This window comes from Quercus suber, unplaced genomic scaffold (genome assembly GCF_002906115.3).
Source record: "Quercus suber isolate HL8 unplaced genomic scaffold, Cork oak 2.0 scaffold_873, whole genome shotgun sequence".
Lineage (NCBI taxonomy): Eukaryota > Viridiplantae > Streptophyta > Magnoliopsida > Fagales > Fagaceae > Quercus > Quercus suber.
The window spans coordinates 3,267-25,832 of record NW_027070303.1 but is presented as its reverse complement, the minus strand read 5'-3'; the positions used below and the strand labels follow the sequence as shown (position 1 = coordinate 25,832).

Below are 22,566 nucleotides of genomic sequence, written 5' to 3'. Positions count from 1 at the left end.
AGAGTATTATAACTGAATTAGCAAATCTCCATGTAAGTGCTTAAGGGTTTAGGGGAAAACGGTTCAAGCTGTACAATTAGCATTATATTGTCATTATTTATACCATTCAAGTTTTGATACAATGGTGGGTTCCAATTAGTTTAATTCATAGTTTTTTTTTTTTTTTTTTTGTCCTCTAGCAAAAAAAATCTAGGGTTCAAACTGCAACTATATCAAAAACCAATTAAGTGTCTTGACCTGATGATAAAGAATAATTATCATGGAGCACATATCATAAATTAAAATTATATAATAATAATAAAAAAGAAGAAGTTTTGATTTAGCATGCTTGAATATCTCGCATTAATATAAATTATTAAAGACAAAGTTTGACTACAATTGTTGTTGTTGTTGCAGTCAATGGATACAACTCCCATTAAAAAAAATTAACATGGTTCAATGTTTTGAAAATCTAATCATTGGATTGCACATTCTTTATATTTTTAACACACATGTCAAATTTCATGTAAATTATACATTTACTATTCGATCCATAATCTTATTTTTAATGCATAATTTTAAACTATAAAAACTTGAAATTTAAACATTTGATTGATGATATAGTTATTAATCTTTGATCTTCTGAAAATGCATAAAGAATATAATGCATAAAGAATATAATAAGAAAATGTAATCCAATAATGGATTTGTCGGCATTCACATTCAATAAAAATATATTAAGTGGAGTTGTAGTCATTAGTTACAATTCTACAAACTAGTTTATAGCCAAATTTTGTTTGATTATTAATTAATGAAGTTGTTATTTATTTCTTGTGCGCAATCCTCATTTCCTAATTTCCCCTCGACTGCAATCTTTAACATTTGCAACTTTCAGTTGATTTATTTTGAAATCTGAATTACACATTTTTCATTCAAGACGTAATGGATGCATCCTTCTGGTCGTTATTATGTCAGCATCTTTTTCTTAAGACCATTAAAGAAGAAAATATAACAGCAATCCAATATTGAATTGGTGGCTCTTAAGTGACATTGACCTTATCTGATAAGGTATGGAACTTGGATCAAGAAAAGGTATGGATGCCAAAACCAGCTAATCTTTCCATTGCCTCATTTGTTCCAATAAAATTACTACGCGCACATTTGTGTATGTGACTTGCAAAAGTATCTGTGTGATGAGTTAACATTAATCTGCCATATGTAAATCTCAATTAAGGACGAACAATTTTAATGGGCAAGAAAAAAGTTCTGTTTTTTTAAACACAGCCACCCTAACTAGATCATAATTTGTAATGATTAATCATTCATAGTTCATCATGTCTATTGGATCTCCAACGCATTGCAGTCATAACAGCTAGAATATGTCTTCTTTCATTTGGCTGACTCCAAAGGGCTTGGAGGATATTAGGTGGAAATACAGGAGCGGGCTGAGCAAGCAACCGGTGACCATCTACTTCCATTCCATTCAAACTGGAATAAAATACAGAAGCACGATTAAAATATCTTAATAATAATGCTCATAAAAGAGTTCTTGAAAGTATTACTGAAATTACCTATTGAGAATGTGTAACATATTAGGCCATTCACACAGCTTGAAATGCACATCCCCTGTGCCTGCATATCTCGAGACTATTGCTTTGACCTCTCCAAAAGAACTGCATATGGCACGGATTTTCCCTTGTAGGCTATTAATGTTTGAAACACGTACAACTGTCGTTCTTGGTGCATCAATTCTAAAGATCAAGAGCTGCTTGCCGGAAATATATATGGAATGTTTTGCAATTGCTCTCTCTTTGGAATCTTCTGTCTGCAAAGGGGCACTTAAAACATAAATAAGAGAGAAATTCAAGATGTTGGTGTGCATCAAGAAAACTGTGAGTCTGGTTGTGTTGGAAGGAACTAGGTGAAGGTGCAAATCTGGTTGGCATGTTTAGCTTCGGAACTTGGCAGGGATAGAGTGGTGGCCAGCCCATGGTATAGATTGGGCTTCATATTAATCCCTCATCCCATTCCCTGCTCCTTCACCAAAGAAGAAAGGATCCAATGATCTTAAGTCCCATGTGAACAGAACTTGAGCTGTAAGTTATTCAAGTCAGCATTGTTCATAAACTATTGAGCCATATAGGATTTTCTCAGCCACAAGAGCAACCAAAAAAGGAGGAAAAATAAATACTAAAACACAAATTTAGATCTCAACTTCCATAGAATTTTAGAATCATACAATTATAATATAAAATTTAATAAGAAGTTGTTTTAGGTGGGAGACACAGCCATAACACAAACTATGTTAAAGAATCTAAGAAGACACTTCGTATTTATGATAGATTAATACCAGCAACAATGGTGACAGAAACCTCACCTCAAATTCCACATAAGCAACACAACTAGAGGAACCCAAGCAAAAGCTGGATATGCCACTCCCACAGAAAGCAAGAGCTTCTTGCAGCTGATCTGAGCTTATATCATGAGTCAATTGTTCAATTTTCACTGTTCTGGTGGGATTCTTAACTAGTGCAACAGGAACATCAGGATCACCAATTAGCTCAGGAACGAAAATCCTACTAGGGGCATCATCACCCGGAGAAGCTGCTTTCACAACAACATCCGCATTTCTTACAATCAGATCAGTTTTCTTAAGAGCCTTTTGCAATCCTTCCCTTTTCTGCAATAAAACGAGATGACAAGTTTAACACAATGAATATTTTATGTTATAATTTAATTCACATTTTCTCCCAATTACAAATTTATGCCATGTTTGGCTGACAGACTGGATGAGGTCAACTTTGTCACTCAACTTTTTTAGGGTGGAATGATCCCTCCCCATGAATTATTTTTGATAATTTGATAGTTGGGAGAGGGGGGATTTGAACATTGGAAACACTAGGAGGTGCCAACCTAGTTGATCACTCCCCATGAATTATTTTTCAGCACTATGTAGTATGAAAATGAATGGGATGACTTCTAAATGAGAAATCAAAAGGCAGTTAAAGTTTAAACTATGATGCTAACGAGCACTAACCTCAAAATGCACATAGACATCTTTGAAAATGCTTCCTTTAATAGAGGAAATATGTTGTATCTTCACAATGGGCCCACAATCCTTAAATGCAGAAATTATCTCACTGTCCTGTGTATTTCTGAACAGAAATCTAACCAATACTTTGTTTTCTGCAGATTCTTCTTTTGTAAAGTTTGTAATCAGCAAGTTATCTAGGTCTTCTTTAGCTGGAATAGGAACCTGTGTGACTGGCTTTGACTTTATGTAATCAGAGGCTGCAAAATCTGAATTGTTATCCTGCTCATTCTCACTCAACTCAGCACATGCCATGAATGGAAATCCCGTACTAGGCCTTCCACTCAACTTGTTACTTTCCTTGCCCATAGAATGGGTTATCAATGAAGCTTGTCCTCTATTAGCATCAGTGTCTTGCATATTAGCCTGGGGTTGGGCCCTTTCAACTGAGCCTCCAATCCTGACTTGTTTAGAATCAGTACAGCTAGAACTATTATGAGATATGGCAGGTGATTTTTCGCTAGGCAGCTCCTTAATGCAGTAAATTAGATCTCTAATATCGTAATCTTCTGCAATATTTTCCCCAGGAGTTTCACCCAAATCTTTCGAAAATGTACTGGGTGTTAAAGAGTTACTCTGTTTACAAGGAATTTCTCTAGATCGATCATTCTTTGTCCTATACAGGTCTGCCAAACCTTTGATCTTTTGGGCACCATTAGATGAAGTGGGAACTTTACCCACACCAGAGTCCACCATCATTTTTTGCACTAAATTTGGAATTTTCTTATTAAGTTGATGCACTCCATCTGCACCATCTTTTTGCAATATCCTAGAAGCTTCACCGGGTAATTGGTGCCTTGAGTAAATTAAGTGCTCAACCTCTGCCTTTTGATTTCTATCCAAAACCCCAACAATGCCTGATATTGCTTCCTCACGCAGCCTGTGCTCATTTTCAAGCTTGACTTTGGGTTGATCCTCTGAAGAGATTTCCCTCATCTTATGGGAAACTGCATTTCCTGAATTAATTTTCTCATAACTGTGAGAATCTACAAATGATTCTGACGATTGAACAATATTTTCTGTCTCACTGTATCTAATATTATCTGGACTAGCATGCACCTTACTTACCTCAGGACCTGTCATTTTGACCAATTCCTCCAAAGAAATTTCACTCATCATATGTGATGGCCCACTTGTCAGAGTTTTCTTCTCAGTAACAAGAGGATATAAATTGGCTCCTGATGATTTACCTATACTTTCAGGGTTGCCATGTTCAGTTCTATAACTCCTATTTGGACAAGTACTTGTCTTGGTGAGCTCAGAAGCCGTTGCATCAACTACATCCCTGGAAGAGCTTTCTCCAATTAAATGAGATTCTACACTTGTTGAAAGACTCTCCTTGGTACTGTTAGAACCCTCTACAGCTTCAAAAGTCTGAAGTTCACTTTTGGGCTCACCAAATTCAGTATTTTGTGATTTGTTCTGTGAAGTGATAATCTCAGATGCTCTCCTATTAGATGCAGAATCTGATGTCTCACTGGTGATATGATTCTGATGAGAATTCCCTAGCATCTTTTCCTTTATATTAGTAAAAATGCCCTTCAAAGTGTGCCACGCTCCCCCCACTTTGTTACGAAGTTGTGTTGCTTCGGGGAGGTGCCCTGGATTCAATTCCATATATCTGTACATTTAAGGATTTCAATGTAAAGACTTAAAAGATCACAATACAATGAATACATAAAGCCCTTTGTCTCCCCAACCCCAAAATTCAAGCATAGACATGAAAAAGTGCTAGGCATGATGTGTGTAACATTTTTTCATCTAAAAAAAATATGATTAAAAGAAAAGAGAGACTCTTGTATACAAGACGTGTACAGGACAGTAGAATCAAGGAAATCCAAAAAAAGAAGAGGAAGAAATGGAAGAAACACTGTCTCTTCATTCAATCTTATAATGATATGTGTACAAATATAGACCCTAATGCAACTCAAAATTAAATTCTCTTAACTTCTTATAACTCATAGAGAATAGAAAGTGGTAAGTAGTGATTTCTCAAGCTTAAAGGGCTTCCTCAAAAAAGAAAAAAGAAAAAAAAAAGAGCTTAATGTAGATCATCACAGAGGAAAGAGGGCCTCAAGGAGAGATGAGACAGTTCTGGACAAAGTTCTCTATTACATGTTGGTTTTGTTTGAGTTATTTTTAGCAAGTCTATACTCTATTTCATGTTGGCACAGTAATGGACAATTATGGGATTTGGTTTTTATTTTATGTGTAAATGTAAGAATACCTATCTGACGCATGTCAGGATCATATCATGTCTAACCCATGTCTGATACTCGGACACTGCACCCCTACAGCATGTTAGTGCTTCATTGACTAGACATGCCAAAATCCCCCAAATGGGAAAGATGGATGAACAAGAAATCTAGTATTATGAGCAAGAATGAACAAGGGACACTGCACCAGTTCACTCCTACAGCTTGTAAGTGCTACATTGACTAAACTTTCTAGCATGTGTTATTTATGTCATGAACCTAAACAGCACATTTTCTGGTTTTCATCTGCATTGATGTTTGAGTCATGGCATATTCTTTTGTTCTTGTGGAGGAAATTACCTTTCATCTCGTTTCTTAATAATTTCATAGTCCTACCAAAAGCTGGAGAAGTAACTTTTGATTTCCCTTTCATTCTTCCAATCTTATCACTTATAGCTCCTTGGTTTGCGATATTGCTTCTCAATGATCCAAACCATTAAAAAAAAAAAACAGTTTATGACTTCAAAAATTTGGAATCTATCTTTCCCTTATAAGTATGAAACTCTGAAGAGTCCCAAGGGATGGACAATTCTTTTTTGATAATCAAGAGAATTTTATTGTAAACAAGTTAGAAAACTAGAAATAAGGCCAAAGGCCACACAATTAGAGCACACTACCAAAGACCAAAAACAACAGTAACTACAATGCCCATACCCATGGCAGCAAACACACAAAGCCAATACAACGTCTATTCACCTTACAACATTCCCTAAAGGGATGGGCATTTCACAGGTTCAAGACTTCAAGCTCCAAATATACCAGCTTGTCCACATGACAGTACATTTTGCATATATATGATTTTATTTGACCATTAGTAAAAGTTTCTCTTTTGGGTCGAAAACTCCCACCCAAGTGATTCTAACTTCTCAATTGCTCAGAACCCAGTTACCTGAGGTGCAGTTATGTAACCATTGAAAAATCATGAATTATAAGAGGGAAAAGAAAATGAAACAATGTTCTTTAAATTTGTACCCATATTAAAATAACCATTAGATTTTTGTATAACAATCATTATCAACAACCTCTTTTTTAGCTAATATAACTCTCAATAAACAACCATACAATATGAACATATAAGATGACAAAAGCCTAAACTTCAAACTAATAATAATAAAAAGAGTTTGTGGGGTTCGAAAAGACCTCACTTCTTCACTTCTGGTTTTGAACCCACTGCCCTCTGCTCAACTTTCTTCGAATACAAAGACTGCTCGGTCTCTATCCTGAACAAAGGCTTAGATGAACACCATCTTTGTGATATGGGAAGCCCTGAAATAAAATTGCAATCAAAACCCAGAAAATGCTTTTAAGAAAACACAAACATTGTATTTGGCGAAGTGGGTTTTACCCATCTTGCGGAAATGAAGCTGAAGTGCTGGTTTTGGAAGAAGAAGAAGAAGAAGAAGACGAGCACGTGAGAGTGCCATTGTATTTGTTTTTGTGGTTGTGGACTGACTGGTGTTTTGGGCAGCAGAAGGGGGAAGGGTTTTAAGGGAGGTTTTAGGAAATGGCTTTCTTCCTTTCACCTTACTTTAAATTTTAAAACATTTTTTTTGCTTTTTTGGGCAAGGGTTTTTATATTTCTATAGTAGTATCGGTTTGGTTCAGCGTTTTTGGGCCAAAACCAAAACACGCTATTCCGATTTTAAATCTGGGATTTCTTCATTTTTCGGAGTTTGGTAAAGATTTCCAAATAGTGCGCTTTGAAAAATATCAATCAACCCAAAAACACGTTTTGGTAATGAACCATCATCTAAGATGGAATACGAAAACGCACTCCAAGCTTGCATTGCTATAATTGCCAGTTCTGCATATTATCCCTAAATGACACTTTTTTTATTATTTATTTATAGTAAAACACTTTTTTTTTAATGTGAAATGACATGAAATTATTCCCACTGCCCTCTGCTCAACTTTCTTCGAATACAAAGACTGCTCGGTCTCTATCCTGAACAAAGGCTTAGATGAACACCATCTTTGTGATATGGGAAGCCCTGAAATAAAATTGCAATCAAAACCCAGAAAATGCTTTTAAGAAAACACAAACATTGTATTTGGCGAAGTGGGTTTTACCCATCTTGCGGAAATGAAGCTGAAGTGCTGGTTTTGGAAGAAGAAGAAGAAGAAGAAGACGAGCACGTGAGAGTGCCATTGTATTTGTTTTTGTGGTTGTGGACTGACTGGTGTTTTGGGCAGCAGAACGGGGAAGGGTTTTAAGGGAGGTTTTAGGAAATGGCTTTCTTCCTTTCACCTTACTTTAAATTTTAAAACATTTTTTTTGCTTTTTTGGGCAAGGGTTTTTATATTTGGCGAAGTGGGTTTTTTGGGCAAGGGTTTTAAAACGTCACTATTGGGCAAGGGTTTGTATATAGTTAGTTAGGCATAGCTTGAAAGTACAAGGGAAAGTAGACATCTCGAGTTTTAGAAAATCGAGATCCATTTACATAAATTTCGAGTTTTTAAAACTCGAGTTCCATGCAAAAAAAATTTTAGTTTTATCGCCCCTATAGTGGCGTTTTTAAGTCTTATAGTGACGTTTTAAAACCCTATAGCGGCGTTTTTCAGCAAAAAATTTTCATAAGTATTCAATACCAAGTTGAGAGAGCCTTATAGTGGCGTTTTTATGCCTTATACTGACGTTTTAAAGCCCTATAGTGGCGTTTTTCTGCTAAATTTTTTATAACTCCATTTTTAAACCCTATAGTGACGTTTTTAAGCCCTATAGCGGCATTTTCCGAACTCGAGTTTTTAAAAGTCGATTTTCACTTGGATTTTTTTTACAAATCATACCTCAGAAACTTGATTTTTATCTTGGAACTCGAGTTTTAGACACTCGAGATGCTAGTTTTCAATATTCTTTTGCAACGGGACAACTAACTAAATTTTTTAATATTTATTGTTATTTAGAAAAAAAATTCGCGTTTTTGGGCCAAAACACGCTATTCCGATTTTAAATCTGGGATTTCTTCATTTTTCGGACTTTGGTAAAGATTTCCAAATAGTGCGCTTTGAAAAATATCAATCAACCCAAAAACACGTTTTGGTAATGAACCATCATCTAAGATGGAATACGAAAACGCACTCCAAGCTTGCATTGCTATAATTGCCAGTTCTGCATATTATCCCTAAATGACACTTTTTTTATTATTTATTTATAGTAAAACACTTTTTTTTTTAATGTGAAATGACATGAAATTATATATATATATATATATATATATATATATATATATATATATATATATTTTTTTTTTTTTTAAATCGAATTATAACTTTGAGGTATACGGTGTATTTAATATATATATATATATATATATTTTAAATTATCAAATCAAATTGAATATAGCATCAAAGAAAAATATACATAAGCCCATTGATATATATAAAATAATTGACATATATTTCCTTTTTCCCTTTTTCTTTTTAGAAAAATATGCATTATATCACCCTTTTTTATTATTGAAACATGTATTACCGTTGATGATTTATTCATTTAACATTCTTTAACATGCATTTTGTTTACAAGACTTACAAAAGAATATATATATATATATATTTTTTTTTTTTTTTGAGTGGTGCCGAGTAAGTGTTTTAAGTAGTCATGAAACTTTTATGAATGAAGGGTAACTTAGTGATAAGAAATGTGATAGTTGTAAAAGCTTATGGCCAAAATTTTAGAGGAAGACAAAAACGAGAAATTAGCGTGTGAGAGTAGTTTCAACTATCTGTTAATGATTATTGTTAACAATGCCACTTTATTGAGGGGTATAAGGACAAGTGAATTGATGAAAAATTCCATGACTTGAGTTTAATCAGTTTGGAAATCAGTATTTGAATACTCAACACCACACTTCATTCTTGAAACTTGAATGAATGAGAGATTTTAATATATATATATATAATTTTTTTTTTTTGGGAAAGTAATATTTTATTTGATTTGGGGAAAAGTCATGGTTGTTAATCAAACACATGATTTAACACAATGAGATATGAGATATAATTGGGTCAGACATGAAAATGCAAATAGAATGAGATCTAATTGGGTCAGACGTGAAAAGGCAAATAGGAAAAATGCAAAGAGAATGAAAAATGTAGGTAGTTAGCCTCACTCCCCTTAATATTAAAGTATTACCTATAAAAGTAAGGTAGTTAGCCACATTATTTTTCTTTTTTAACCGAACATTCTTTTATTCATAACTTTATATGAACCAAATTGAAATACGGAGGAGAATCCTCAATCCAGAATACATCATTAAAAATGTTTCTAGCATAACAAGCTAAAGAGTGTATTTCATAATTTCACCACAAGCTAGGAGACAAGCATAACAAACATGTCTAGTAGCATAACAAGCTAAACTTTGATTCAAATCACACTTAATTTAACATCATTTAATAATTTTTTTATTAAATTAAGATTTTTAAAATTCTACAATTAGATTAACAGGAGATTAAAAGTTGAGATTAGAATTTTATTGATATGTTTTTCAAAATAAAGAATACTATATCAAATTGCCATATAGTTAAATAAATTTATTTATTTATTTACTTTTATGAGTAAAGATAACTTAAAAGTGTAACACATTCAACCCAAACTTGGCCCAAAGCTTGTTTTATATCAAAGGAGCTGAGAAAGAAAAATATGAATTGGGCTTCACTCGACTAGACTTGGCCCGGCTCAGCAACTTAGCTGGAGACCGACTTGTAAGTTGAAAGTTGTAAACATCTAAAATCGGATTTTAAGGTTTTTCTTTTTCTTTTTGCTCGTAATTTCACTAATTTGTACGCTACATTTAATTGTCAGAAGCACAAATTTGATAATACATAATATAATCCATGCTATATGATGTGAAGGATAATTACAATAAATTTAAAAACTACATGTGTTCTAGTTACTCCTGAAAATACTAGATGTTATTGGCTTGCTCATACATGGATGTATAATTCTAGAATATTATTATTATTATTTTGGTAAATACTAAATACTTCTAGAACATTTGATTGTCAAAAGCACTGCTTGATAATAACACTTACTGACCCCAACTTTGAAAGTACCTTTGGTAGAGTCATTATAGAAGACTAAGAAGAGGCTTCTGCTTTTCTACGTGTTTAAATTTTTAGTGGATTCAAGAATCAAAGTTTTGTCAAAAGTTTTAACCAAATTCGCTCACCACATTCTGTAGACTACAATGCTTTTTTCCAAAATATTTATCTAACGGTACTAGTTGCATAGGAAAATTCTTAAAACGAGAATTTAACCAGTATTTATGTGGAAAACTAAACATAATGATGATGCCGAAAAAATCACTAGTGAGTCACACAATACTCACTCTCTCAGAATGTTACTTGCACAACAAAAAGAGAAGACCTCACAGAGGACACCGGTGTGGTGCCGGCCAAATACCCTCTGAATATCAAGTTAGAATTTCTCATAACTCTAGAGTGCTAGAGAATGATTAACTATGCATTTGGAGAAAAGTACTTGCCTCCTTGGGCTTAAAAAGACACTTGTAGAAAGAATTGTTTGAAGTAAAAACTAGTAATAGTTAAACTAAATAATAAACTGGGAAATTGGGGAACGTTGATGCTCTTTATGTCGTCTCTAATGGTAGTACTTCCGTAGGTGCTCCGTGTTCCATGAGTGCTGCAGCTTTCGTCCGTCTAGCGTTTCGAGGTGGTAGGTGTCCTTCCTCTGCCATGATGCGATCCTGTAGGGTCCTTCCTAGTTGGGGCCGAGCTTTCCTTGCAAAGAATCTCTAGCAGCGCCCATTACCTTCCGTAGTACAAGATCTCCACTTTGAAAGTCTTTATGCTTGACGCTGGAGTTGTAAGCCCTACTTCCACTGGGATGACAGCATCACTTCCGTACGCTAGTCGAAATGGCATTTCTCTAGTGGGCGTTCTTGCTATAGTACGGTATGGCCATAGGATGCTTGGTAGTTCATCAGGCCAGATCAATCAAGGCCCGAACGGACAACTAGGATGGGGACATTGGCTAGCCAGCCGATACGTCAAGCCCTCGCAGCTTTCCTTAAGATGAATCAAGACGTGTTCGCATGGAGCCACAAGGACATGCCAAGGATTGATCCCTCTGTCATAGTTCACAAGTTGAATGTGAACCCCACATCTCTACCCGTACATCAGAAAAAGCAAGTGTTCGCTTAGAAGCGAGACAAAGTGATAGCGGAAGAGGTCAAGAAGCTACTGGAAGCAGGTTTCATTCAAGAAGTATAGTACCCTGACTGGTTGGCAAACGTAGTCATGGTCAAGAAGGCTAATAGGAAGTAGCGAATGTGTGTTTACTTCACGGACCTCAATAGGGCATGCCCAAAGAACAGCTACCCGCTCCCTCGAATAGATACATTGGTAGACTCAACGACAAAGACACCAGCTCCTAAGCTTCATGGATGCCTTTTTGGGCTACAATCAAATTAAGATGGAAGAGGCTGATCAAAAGAAAACCTCCTTTGTTACTAGCCAAGGGCTCTTTTGCTACAAGGTAATGTCATTTGGGCTCAAGGACGCAGGGGCAACGTACCAGAGACTAATGAACAAAATGTTCGCACACCAGATTGGGAGAAACGTACAAATTTATGTGGATGACATGTTAGTTAAGAGCCTGCACGAAGGTGATCACCTAGGCAACCTTCGGGAGACATTCGATACCCTCCGGACATATAACAGGAAGCTAAATCCAAATAAGTGCGTATTCGGAGTAACGGCGGGAAAATTCTTAGGCCTCATGGTATCCCAAGGGGGTATTGAGGCCAACCCGGAGAAGATATGAGCTATAATGGAGTTAGAGCCACCGAAGATGGTTAAGGAGGTACAAAGCTTAAATGGCAAAATTGCAGCCCTAAACAAGTTCGTCTTGAAAGCGACGGACAAGTGTCTACTTTTCTTCGGCACTCTGAGAAAATCATTTGAGTGGACGGACGAGTGCCAGAAGGCATTTGAAGACTTAAAGAAATACCTTTCATCCCCACCATTGCTCAGCCCCTCCAGACCAGGGGAAGAACTCTACCTCTATTTAGCCATTTCACAAGTAGCTGTAAGCACGGCCTTAGTAAGAGAGGAAGGTGGATCCCAAAGACCTGTTTACTTTATAAGCAGGGCGTTCTGAGGAGCAGAAGAGAGGTACCTCCAAATGGAGAAACTGGCCTTTGCACTAGTAACTGCGGCACAAAAGCTCAAACCATACTTCCAGGCTCATACCATTATAGTCTTAATGGATCAACTCCTAAGAAGAGCAATGAGTAGCCCTGAGGCTGCCGGACGGATGGCTTTATGGGTAATGGAGCTGAGTGAGTTTGATATACAGTATCGCCCACGAACCGCAATAAAAGGGCAAGCTGTGGCTAATTTCATTGCCGAATTTACTCAAGCGGAAGGCAAGGGGGCAGAGATCGCCGGGTAGTGGAGCATCCACACGGATGGATCTTCCAATAAATGAGCAGGAGGGGTCGATGTGGTAATCAAAACCCCGGAGGGGGATAAGATCGAATGCGTGATTCGACTAGACTTCCCTACAACCAACAATGAGGCCGAGTATGAAGTATTGGTGGCAGGGCTAGAACTAGTAAAAGCAGCAGGTGTAGAAAACGTGGTCATACATTGCAACTCCCAGGTGTTAACAAGTTAGATTAATGGCGGCTATGAATGCAAGAATGAAAGGATGAAGAGGTACCTCGGAGAGGTGAAGAATCGAATCAGCAACCTCAAAAGTTAGATTCATTCAAATCCCAAGGGAAGAGAACGAATCTACCAACCGTCTAGCAAAGGCTGCCTCAGCAGAATTTATGCTTGTCCCCGAACAGGTATTGTCGTTTGTTCAAATCTCCTCACTTATCGACAACGAGGCAAATATGCAAGAAGTAGATTCTAAGAACAATTGGACTACGCCATTAATAGCATACCTGAGATCTGGCACGCTGCTAGATGAAAAAGATGCCGCTAGGAAATTGAAAGTCTAAGCCTCGCGATTTATGCTAATCAAAGATGTCTTATACAAAAGAGGATTCTCCAGACCGTACCTGAGGTGTTTGAGCTACAAGGAAGCAGACTACGTGATGAGAGAAGTCCACGAGGGTATCTGTGGAAACCACTTAGGGGCACGGTCCTTAGTACACAAGTTGATTTGAGCAGGGTACTTTTGGCCTACAATTTTAAAAGACGCACAAGTTTATGTCAAGACCTGCGACAAGTGCCAAAGGTTCAGCAATTTCATTAGGCAATCGTCTGAAGAGCTAACCCCCATGACGGCCCTTTGGCCATTCGCTTAATGGGGACTAGATATTATGGGCCCCTTCCCAACAGCGGTAAGACAACTAAAATTTCTGGTAGTTGATATCTACTACTTCACTAAGTGGGTGGAAGCAGAAGCCCTAACCACTATCACGGAGAAAAACATTCAAAACTTTGTATAGAGGAATATCATTTGCAGGTACGGGATACCAAGAGTGCTCGTCTTCGACAATGGAAAGCAATTCGACAACAATGCATTTAGGGACTTCTGTACGGAGCTGGGTATCAAGAATCATTACTCATCGCCTGCACACCTACAAGCCAATGGGCAAGTCGAAGTCATGAACCGGTCCTTGCTCAAGATCATCAAGACCCAGCTCGAGGGGGCAAAGGCATTTGGCCTGACGAACTACCAAGCGTCCTATGGGCATATCGTACTAAAGCAAGAACGCCCATTGGAGAAACGCCATTTCGACTAGCGTATGAAAGTGATGCTGTCATCCCAGCGGAAGTAGAGCTCACAAGCTATCAGGTGGAGAACTACAACGAAGATAGGAACGAAGAGGCCTTGCGCCTTCAGCTAGACTTGGTGGACGAGGTCCGGGCAACAACAGAGCAGAGGTTGGCACGATACCAGAATCTCATGGCAAAATACTACAACTCTAGTGTCAAGCATAGAGACTTTCAGATTGGAGATCTTGTACTACATAAGGTAATGGGTGCTGCTAGAGATTCTTCACAGGGAAAGCTCGGTCCCAACTAGAAAGGACCCTACAGGATCGCATCATGGCAGAGGAAAGGCACCTACCATCTCGAAACGCTGGATGGACGAAAGCTGCAACACTTATGGAACACGGAGCACCTACGGAAGTACCACCATTAGAGACGACATAAAGAGCATCAACATTCTCCAATTTCCCAGTTTATTATTTTGTTTAACTGTTATTAGTTTTTACTTCAAACAATTCTTTCTACAAGTGCTTTTTTAAGCCCAAGGGGGCAGGTACTTTTCTCCAAACGCATAATTAACCCTTCTCTAGCACTCTAGAGTTGTGAGAAATTCTAACTTGACATTTGGAGGGTATTTGGCCGGCACTACACCGGTGTCCTCTGTGAGGTCTTCTCTTTTTGTTGTGAGGTAATATTTTGAGAGAGCGAGTATCATGTGGCTCACTGGTGTTTTTTTTAGCATCATCACATAATAACATAAAAAAGAGAGTGAAAATTACTTTTTTTTTTTTAAATCCTAAATTATCACGAATATTACAATTTACTCCAAAAACAATTGAAATACATAATCAATCCCTCAATTTCAAATATACGATACACTTAACCCTCTGCATTTTTTTTTTTTTGGTTAACTCCAACAGAATTCAATATTGCAAAAACAATTTACCCCGCAGCTATTTTTTTTGTAAAAAAAAGGATAAATTGGTCTTTTAATCAGGAGAATCAATTTCGTACCAAATGTCATTTCAGTTTGACCAGGAGAATTAAATATTTCAGTACTGGTTGAAATCGATGAACAGTTTTGGGATTACTGCTATTTATATATTTATATATATTTGTATTTATTTATGTAAGTATGAGTTTATTAATTTTTACGCTTATCAACATAAAATTTAAAATCCATTTTTTTAAAAAAAAGCTTAAATATAACTTGAGTCCATTAATCCAATATGTTAGCTTAAATAATATATATATATATATATATATTTTTTTTACATTTTTAAACTTGTTTTATTGTATTGGCTGAAACACTTGAAACATCTTGGCCGAAACACCCAAAACATCCCAGTTAAATTTCATCAGACATAACACTAAAACGAACGGTAGATAAACATTTAAACATAATTATAACTTTAGAAGGGCCAATCATGCATTTTGATAGTTTAGGGGGTTAAATAAAATCAAAATGATATTTGTTGATAATGACTAATTTGTCCTTCACCTTAAAAAAAAAAAAAAAAAGGGGTGGGGGGGCAATTTTTCAGAAAGATATATATATATATATATATATGGTTCCGTTAGTAATAAAGAATGATTCATTTGTGGCCGTTTGGGTTGGGCGTCTACATTTTTCTTTCTACGTTTTAAATTTTTTTTTTCCCCTACGCGTGAACAGTAGCCTCACATGGGTTTACTGTGCAGGGACAAAAATACTGTTTACGCATTGTTCATCAATGTTTACAACACTGTTTACGCACTAAAAAATATTAAAAATGGGTTACGGTACTATTAACATGATTAAAAATTATTTTGCTATAATATTTTCATTTCAGTTTCAGCTCAGTTTCAGCAACAATAAATTCAATCCAAACGAACCCTTAGATGTGTCTATATTATGGACCATGTCAAGGCTGAAAGTTTAGTTGGAGAATAATTTTCCACTTGATTCTTGTCTCCTAAATGACGAAAGTTTGACGAAGAAATGAACTAGTTGACTCTATCTTTATTAGCGAATCAGAAATATATTTGGACAAACTATTGAACAATTAAGTCATGAAGTTTTTCTTACGTTTGATCATTTCCAATATCATTAAAAAATACATATATATATATATATATATATCTCATTTATAATCTTTCTTTTGTTTCAGTATAGTATCTTTCAATCAAACAAATCGTAGATTACAAAATGGGGTGGTAGTCCTTTTCTCCAAATCCTTCTCTTACGTTGAAGAGTCGAACCCACGACTTTTCCTCCTATGAAAGAGAGAGAAGTATCAATTGCCCCAAGTTTGGTGAATAATTGATTTTTGTAGTAGAATGTTAACGTAGTAATTGTGCCAGCGTGACTTCTCAAAAAATTCCAGTTGCTTCTTTTTATTCTCTCAAGAAAAACAAAAATAGAACTTTCATGGAATGACATGTATTATATTTTGACGAGTCTAGAGCATTGAAACATTGAACCGAAACCAAGTTCTACTGGAGTCCTCGATCCAAAATAGTCTTTAAAAGACTTAACTAATGGCATCTCCTTCCTCAAAAAAAAAAAAAAAAAAAAACAAAAAACACTTGGCATCTCAAAAAGCTTATGCAAATTCCACACGATAAAATTCGTATATGTGGAATATGTCTAACCTCTTTTGTTAATTTAAATGTAGTGCAGAATCAATTCCCATAAATTTTTTTTTGCCCTTGCATTCTGCATTTAAAATAAATCCAATGAACATAAAGGAGTTGTGCCACCAATGCCATGAAAATCAAAATGATACTTACCATTGAATTGAATTTCTCTCTTTATTATGGGACTAATAAAAGACATGATATTGTTGCATCAACTGGACAGGATGCAATAGCAACAGTTATGAGCAGTTAAAGTCATGGGCCAAGACCAAGTTGGCATCCTCTGTGTTGTGCACCCTGACTGGAGTCGTGACTTAAATTTGAAAGCATTAGAAGGGCACAAACCGCTAATAATTATCCGAAACACCCAAAACATCCCAGTTAAATTTCATCAGACATAACACTAAAACGAACGGTAGATAAACATTTAAACATAATTATAACTTTAGAAGGGCCAATCATGCATTTTGATAGTTTAGGGGGTTAAATAAAATCAAAATGATATTTGTTTATAATGACAAATTTGTCCTTCACCTTAAAAAAAAAAAAAAAAAAAAAAAAAGGGGTGGGGGGGCAATTTTTCTAGAAAGATATATATATATATATATGGTTCCGTTAGTAATAAAGAATGATTCATTTAGTGGCCGTTTGGGTTGGGCGTCTACATTTTTCTTTCTACGTTTTCAAATTTTTTTTTTCCCCTACGCGTGAACAGTAGCCTCACATGGGTTTACTGTGCAGGGACAAAAATTACTGTTTACGCACTGTTCATCAATGTTTACAACACTGTTTACGCACTAAAAAATATTAAAAATGGGTCTCACGGTACTATTAACATGTTTAAAAATTATTTTGCTATAATATTTTCAGTTTTTAGTTTCAGCCAGGGACGTAGCTGTTCATTGACTAAGGGGGGCAATGGCCCCCTAGATTTTTTTAAAAAAAAAAAAAAAATCATAATAGTATATATATTCTGAATTTTTTTAACATTTAGGTCCAAGATAATTACTCTTGGCCACCCCTCTCCCCAACAATTTACAAATTGGCCCTTACAACCCTCCAAAATAGATTTTTTTTTTTTTTTTTTAAAATGAAAAATAAAATCCATCACTTTAGTTGATGGCCTCTCCACAAACAAACAAACAAATTCCCAAAAACAAGCAACAAATCCTTGAACTGTAAGAGATATATATATATATATAAACCTCTTTGACATCCCATTCTGCATTGTTCTTGAGGAATGAGGAGGCAACTCAAAAAAGTTTACCAGTAATATTTGGAAAGTCACTCACTCTACTATATTTAGAATGTTTATTTGAGAGAGATGAAGGATTTGTACTTAGACTACTCCGCTCACTCTTAGCTCTTTTTTGTGTGTGGCCATAAGCTATTGAGTATGTTACTAAGAGGACTACGTGTGTGGCTATTAATTTTTAAGGGAATACTTCTAATATTTAACTGGTTAAATTGGTTTAACTTGAAAGTTGAAACGTTTGAGGTTTTTTTTTTTTTTTTTGGAAAACGTTTGAGGTATGGACTTTTCTTATCTTCTCTTTGTTTACATTTTTTTTTTTTTTTAAATTCTCAATCAGTAGAGCTATAAGGCTTGAAATTGAAGAAACATTTGAAAATTAATTAAATAAATGATAGAACGAAGTAATGGAAACATTAATTTTTATAAGATAATCTCATTTAGTTACAAGTCAAGAAATTTTTTTAACATATTTTTTGCCCCCCTAAGTCTAAAGTCTGGCTCCGTCCCTGGTTTCAGCAACAATAAATTCAATCCAAACGAACCCTTAGATGTGTCTATATTATGGACCATGTCAAGGCTGAAAGTTTAGTTGGAGAATAATTTTCCACTTGATTCTTGTCTCCTAAATGACGAAAGGTTTGACGAAGAAATGAACTAGTTGACTCTATCTTTGTTAGCGAATCAGAAATATATTTGGACAAACTATTGAAAAATTAAGTCATGAAGTTTTTCTTACGTTTGATCATTTCAATATCATTAAAAAATACATATATATATATATATATATATATATATATCTCATTTATAATCTTTCTTTTGTTTCAGTATAGTATCTTTCAATCAAACAAATCGTAGATTACAAAATGGGGTGGTAGTCCTTTTCTCCAAATCCTTCTCTTACGTTGAAGAGTCGAACCCACGACTTTTCCTCCTATGAAAGAGAGAGAAGTATCAATTGCCCCAAGTTTGGTGAATAATTGATTTTTGTCAGTAGAATGTTAACGTAGTAATTGTGCCAGCGTGACTTCTCAAAAAATTCCAGTTGCTTCTTTTTATTCTCTCAAGAAAAACAAAAATAGAACTTTCATGGAATGACATGTATTATATTTTGACGAGTCTAGAGCATTGAAACATTGAACCGAAACCAAGTTCTACTGGAGTCCTCGATCCAAAATAGTCTTTAAAAGACTTAACTAATGGCATCTCCTTCCTCAAAAAAAAAAAAAAAAAAAAACAACTATTGGCATCTCAAAAAGCTTATGCAAATTCCACACGATAAAATTCGTATATGTGGAATATGTCTAACCTCTTTTGTTAATTTAAATGTAGTGCAGGATCAATTCCCATAAATTTTTTTTTGCCCTTGCATTCTGCATTTAAAATAAATCCGATGAACATAAAGGAGTTGTGCCACCAAATGCCATGAAAATCAAAATGATACTTACCATTGAATTGAATTTCTCTCTTTATTATGGGACTAATAAAAAGACATGATATTGTTGCATCCAACTGGACAGGATGCAATTAGCAACAGTTATGAGCAGTTAAGTCATGGGCCAAGACCAAGTTGGCATCCTCTGTGTTGTGCACCCTGGACTGGAGTCGTGACTTAAATTTGAAAGCATTAGAAGGCACAAACCAATATTTGCTAACTTCAATTCTAAGTTGTTCACCTAGCTCACCAAAACTGAATTTATGAATCTGCAGGCTTTATTGTTAGAATAATGGACTTCTTATTTTGTTAAAAAGGGACAGGACTATAGGAGAACAATAATTTTTTTATAATATAAATGTTACAAATTAAAATAATTATTTAATTATTGAAGTGGTATTTATCATATTCATTTTTACAATAATTTGTAAGTTTTTTATAGTTAAATTGAGAATATTTTTAGTAGCAATTAATTTGTTTACCAAAATAACTCTAGACTTTCAATTTTGAACAAAGAAGGTAAAAAAGAGACTATGATTAAATTATTCTAAAATCATTATGATTTTTTCTCTTTTTTTATTTTCAGGATGTCATCTGTGATTGAGCTTTTACCAAAAATTAGGGATGGTCAAAATTTTTGACCTCGCTTAACTTACTTTGTCCCGTGTGTGCTTCTCTTGCTCTAAAGAGATGATGGGACGGAGACAGGTTATGATCGCCCCATCCTATCTTGAGTATATATATATATATATATATATATATATATTCAATATATTTTAATTACTTGTATATATAATTTAACTATTACACATGCTATTCATAATTTATTTATTTGTTTTTATATAATCTATTACCAACCTCTCTCTCTCTCCACAACTGTTCCTGAGTTCCTCCCCTTTCTTTTTCATCTTATATTATTAATGTCGAAACAATCTTATTTGAGATTGGAAAATATCTCCAACCTGCCCCAAACACTCCAAGATGTTTCTAGTGTTTCAGCCAATACAATAAAACAAGTTTAAAAATGTAATATATATATATATATATATATATTATTTAAGCTAACATATTGGATTAATGGACTCAAGTTATATTTAAGCTTTTTTTTTTAAAAAAATGGATTTTAAATTTTATGTTGATAAGCGTAAAAATTAATAAACTCATACTTACATAAATAAATACAAATATATATAAATATATAAATAGCAGTAATCCCAAAACTGTTCATCGATTTCAACCAGTACTGAAATATTTAATTCTCCTGGTCAAACTGAAATGACATTTGGTACGAAATTGATTCTCCTGATTAAAAGACCAATTTATCCTTTTTTTTACAAAAAAAATAGCTGCGGGGTAAATTATTTTTGCAATATTGAATTCTGTTGGAGTTAACCAAAAAAAAAAAAAATGCAGAGGGTTAAGTGTATCGTATATTTGAAATTGAGGGATTGATTATGTATTTCAATTGTTTTTGGAGTAAATTGTAATATTCGTGATAATTTAGGATTTAAAAAAAAAAAAGTAATTTTCACTCTCTTTTTTATGTTATTATGTGATGATGCTAAAAAAAACACCAGTGAGCCACATGATACTCGCTCTCTCAAAATATTACCTCACAACAAAAAGAGAAGACCTCACAGAGGACACCGGTGTAGTGCCGGCCAAATACCCTCCAAATGTCAAGTTAGAATTTCTCACAACTCTAGAGTGCTAGAGAAGGGTTAATTATGCGTTTGGAGAAAAGTACCTGCCCCCTTGGGCTTAAAAAAGCACTTGTAGAAAGAATTGTTTGAAGTAAAAACTAATAACAGTTAAACAAAATAATAAACTGGGAAATTGGAGAATGTTGATGCTCTTTATGTCGTCTCTAATGGTGGTACTTCCGTAGGTGCTCCGTGTTCCATAAGTGTTGCAGCTTTCGTCCATCCAGCGTTTCGAGATGGTAGGTGCCTTTCCTCTGCCATGATGCGATCCTGTAGGGTCCTTTCTAGTTGGGACCGAGCTTTCCCTGTGAAGAATCTCTAGCAGCACCCATTACCTTATGTAGTACAAGATCTCCAATCTGAAAGTCTCTATGCTTGACACTAGAGTTGTAGTATTTTGCCATGAGATTCTGGTATCGTGCCAACCTCTGCTCTGTTGTTGCCCGGACCTCGTCCACCAAGTCTAGCTGAAGGCGCAAGGCCTCTTCGTTCCTATCTTCGTTGTAGTTCTCCACCTGATAGCTTGTGAGCTCTACTTCCGCTGGGATGACAGCATCACTTTCATACGCTAGTCGAAATGGCGTTTCTCCAATGGGCGTTCTTGCTTTAGTACGATATGCCCATAGGACGCTTGGTAGTTCGTCAGGCCAAATGCCTTTGCCCCCTCGAGCTGGGTCTTGATGATCTTGAGCAAGGACCGGTTCATGACTTCGACTTGCCCATTGGCTTGTAGGTGTGCAGGCGATGAGTAATGATTCTTGATACCCAGCTCCGTACAGAAGTCCCTAAATGCATTGTTGTCGAATTGCTTTCCATTGTCGAAGACGAGCACTCTTGGTATCCCGTACCTGCAAATGATATTCCTCTATACAAAGTTTTGAATGTTTTTCTCCGTGATAGTGGTTAGGGCTTCTGCTTCCACCCACTTAGTGAAGTAGTAGATATCAACTACCAGAAATTTTAGTTGTCTTACCGCTGTTGGGAAGGGGCCCATAATATCTAGTCCCCATTAAGCGAATGGCCAAAGGGCCGTCATGGGGGTTAGCTCTTCAGACGATTGCCTAATGAAATTGCTGAACCTTTGGCACTTGTCGCAGGTCTTGACATAAACTTGTGCGTCTTTTAAAATTGTAGGCCAAAAGTACCCTGCTCAAATCAACTTGTGTACTAAGGACCGTGCCCCTAAGTGGTTTCCACAGATACCCTCGTGGACTTCTCTCATCACGTAGTCTGCTTCCTTGTAGCTCAAACACCTCAGGTACGGTCTGGAGAATCCTCTTTTGTATAAGACATCTTTGATTAGCATAAATCGCGAGGCTTAGACTTTCAATTTCCTAGCGGCATCTTTTTCATCTAGCAGCGTGCCAGATCTCAGGTATGCTATTAATGGCGTAGTCCAATTGTTCTTAGAATCTACTTCTTGCATATTTGCCTCGTTGTCGATAAGTGAGGAGATTTGAACAAACGACAATACCTGTTCGGGGACAAGCATAAATTCTGCTGAGGCAGCCTTTGCTAGACGGTTGGTAGATTCGTTCTCTTCC

General features: G+C 35.7%; 1 protein-coding gene across 5 annotated transcripts; it reads right to left on the bottom strand.

Annotated features, from left to right (window-relative positions):
* Positions 1–1,076: 1,076 nt before the first annotated feature.
* On the bottom strand, positions 1,077–6,941 carry LOC112021211 (uncharacterized). 5 transcript variants are annotated; one of them, XM_024053780.2, is made up of 6 exons: positions 6,671–6,938; positions 6,471–6,591; positions 3,017–4,691; positions 2,357–2,659; positions 1,551–1,804; positions 1,077–1,467 (listed from the first exon to the last, which is right to left on the bottom strand). In XM_024053780.2, exons 1-6 carry the CDS (start codon positions 6,747–6,749, stop codon positions 1,302–1,304), a joined length of 2,598 nt encoding a protein of 865 aa, XP_023909548.2. In that variant the 5' UTR covers positions 6,750–6,938; the 3' UTR covers positions 1,077–1,301. The 5 variants fall into 5 exon arrangements, with proteins under 5 accessions (XP_023909548.2, XP_023909562.2, XP_023909555.2 ...); XM_024053794.2 differs by lacking the exon at positions 6,671–6,938 and having other exon boundaries at positions 6,466–6,579; XM_024053787.2 differs by lacking the exons at positions 6,471–6,591; positions 6,671–6,938 and adding an exon at positions 6,022–6,226.
* Between the last annotated feature and the right edge of the window lie 15,625 nt (positions 6,942–22,566).

Bases quoted from the DNA above. Each gene is read 5' to 3' on its own strand.
- LOC112021211 (XM_024053780.2), bottom strand. From the start codon at position 6,749: ATGGCACTCTCACGTGCTCGTCTTCTTCTTCTTCTTCTTCTTCCAAAA. The intron at 6,592-6,670 runs GTAAAACCCACT...ATTTTATTTCAG, and splicing joins GCTTCATTTCCGCAAGATGG to GGCTTCCCATATCACAAAGA. The intron at 4,692-6,470 runs GTGAGGTCTTTT...TTAAATGTACAG, and splicing joins TCAAAACCAGAAGTGAAGAA to ATATATGGAATTGAATCCAG.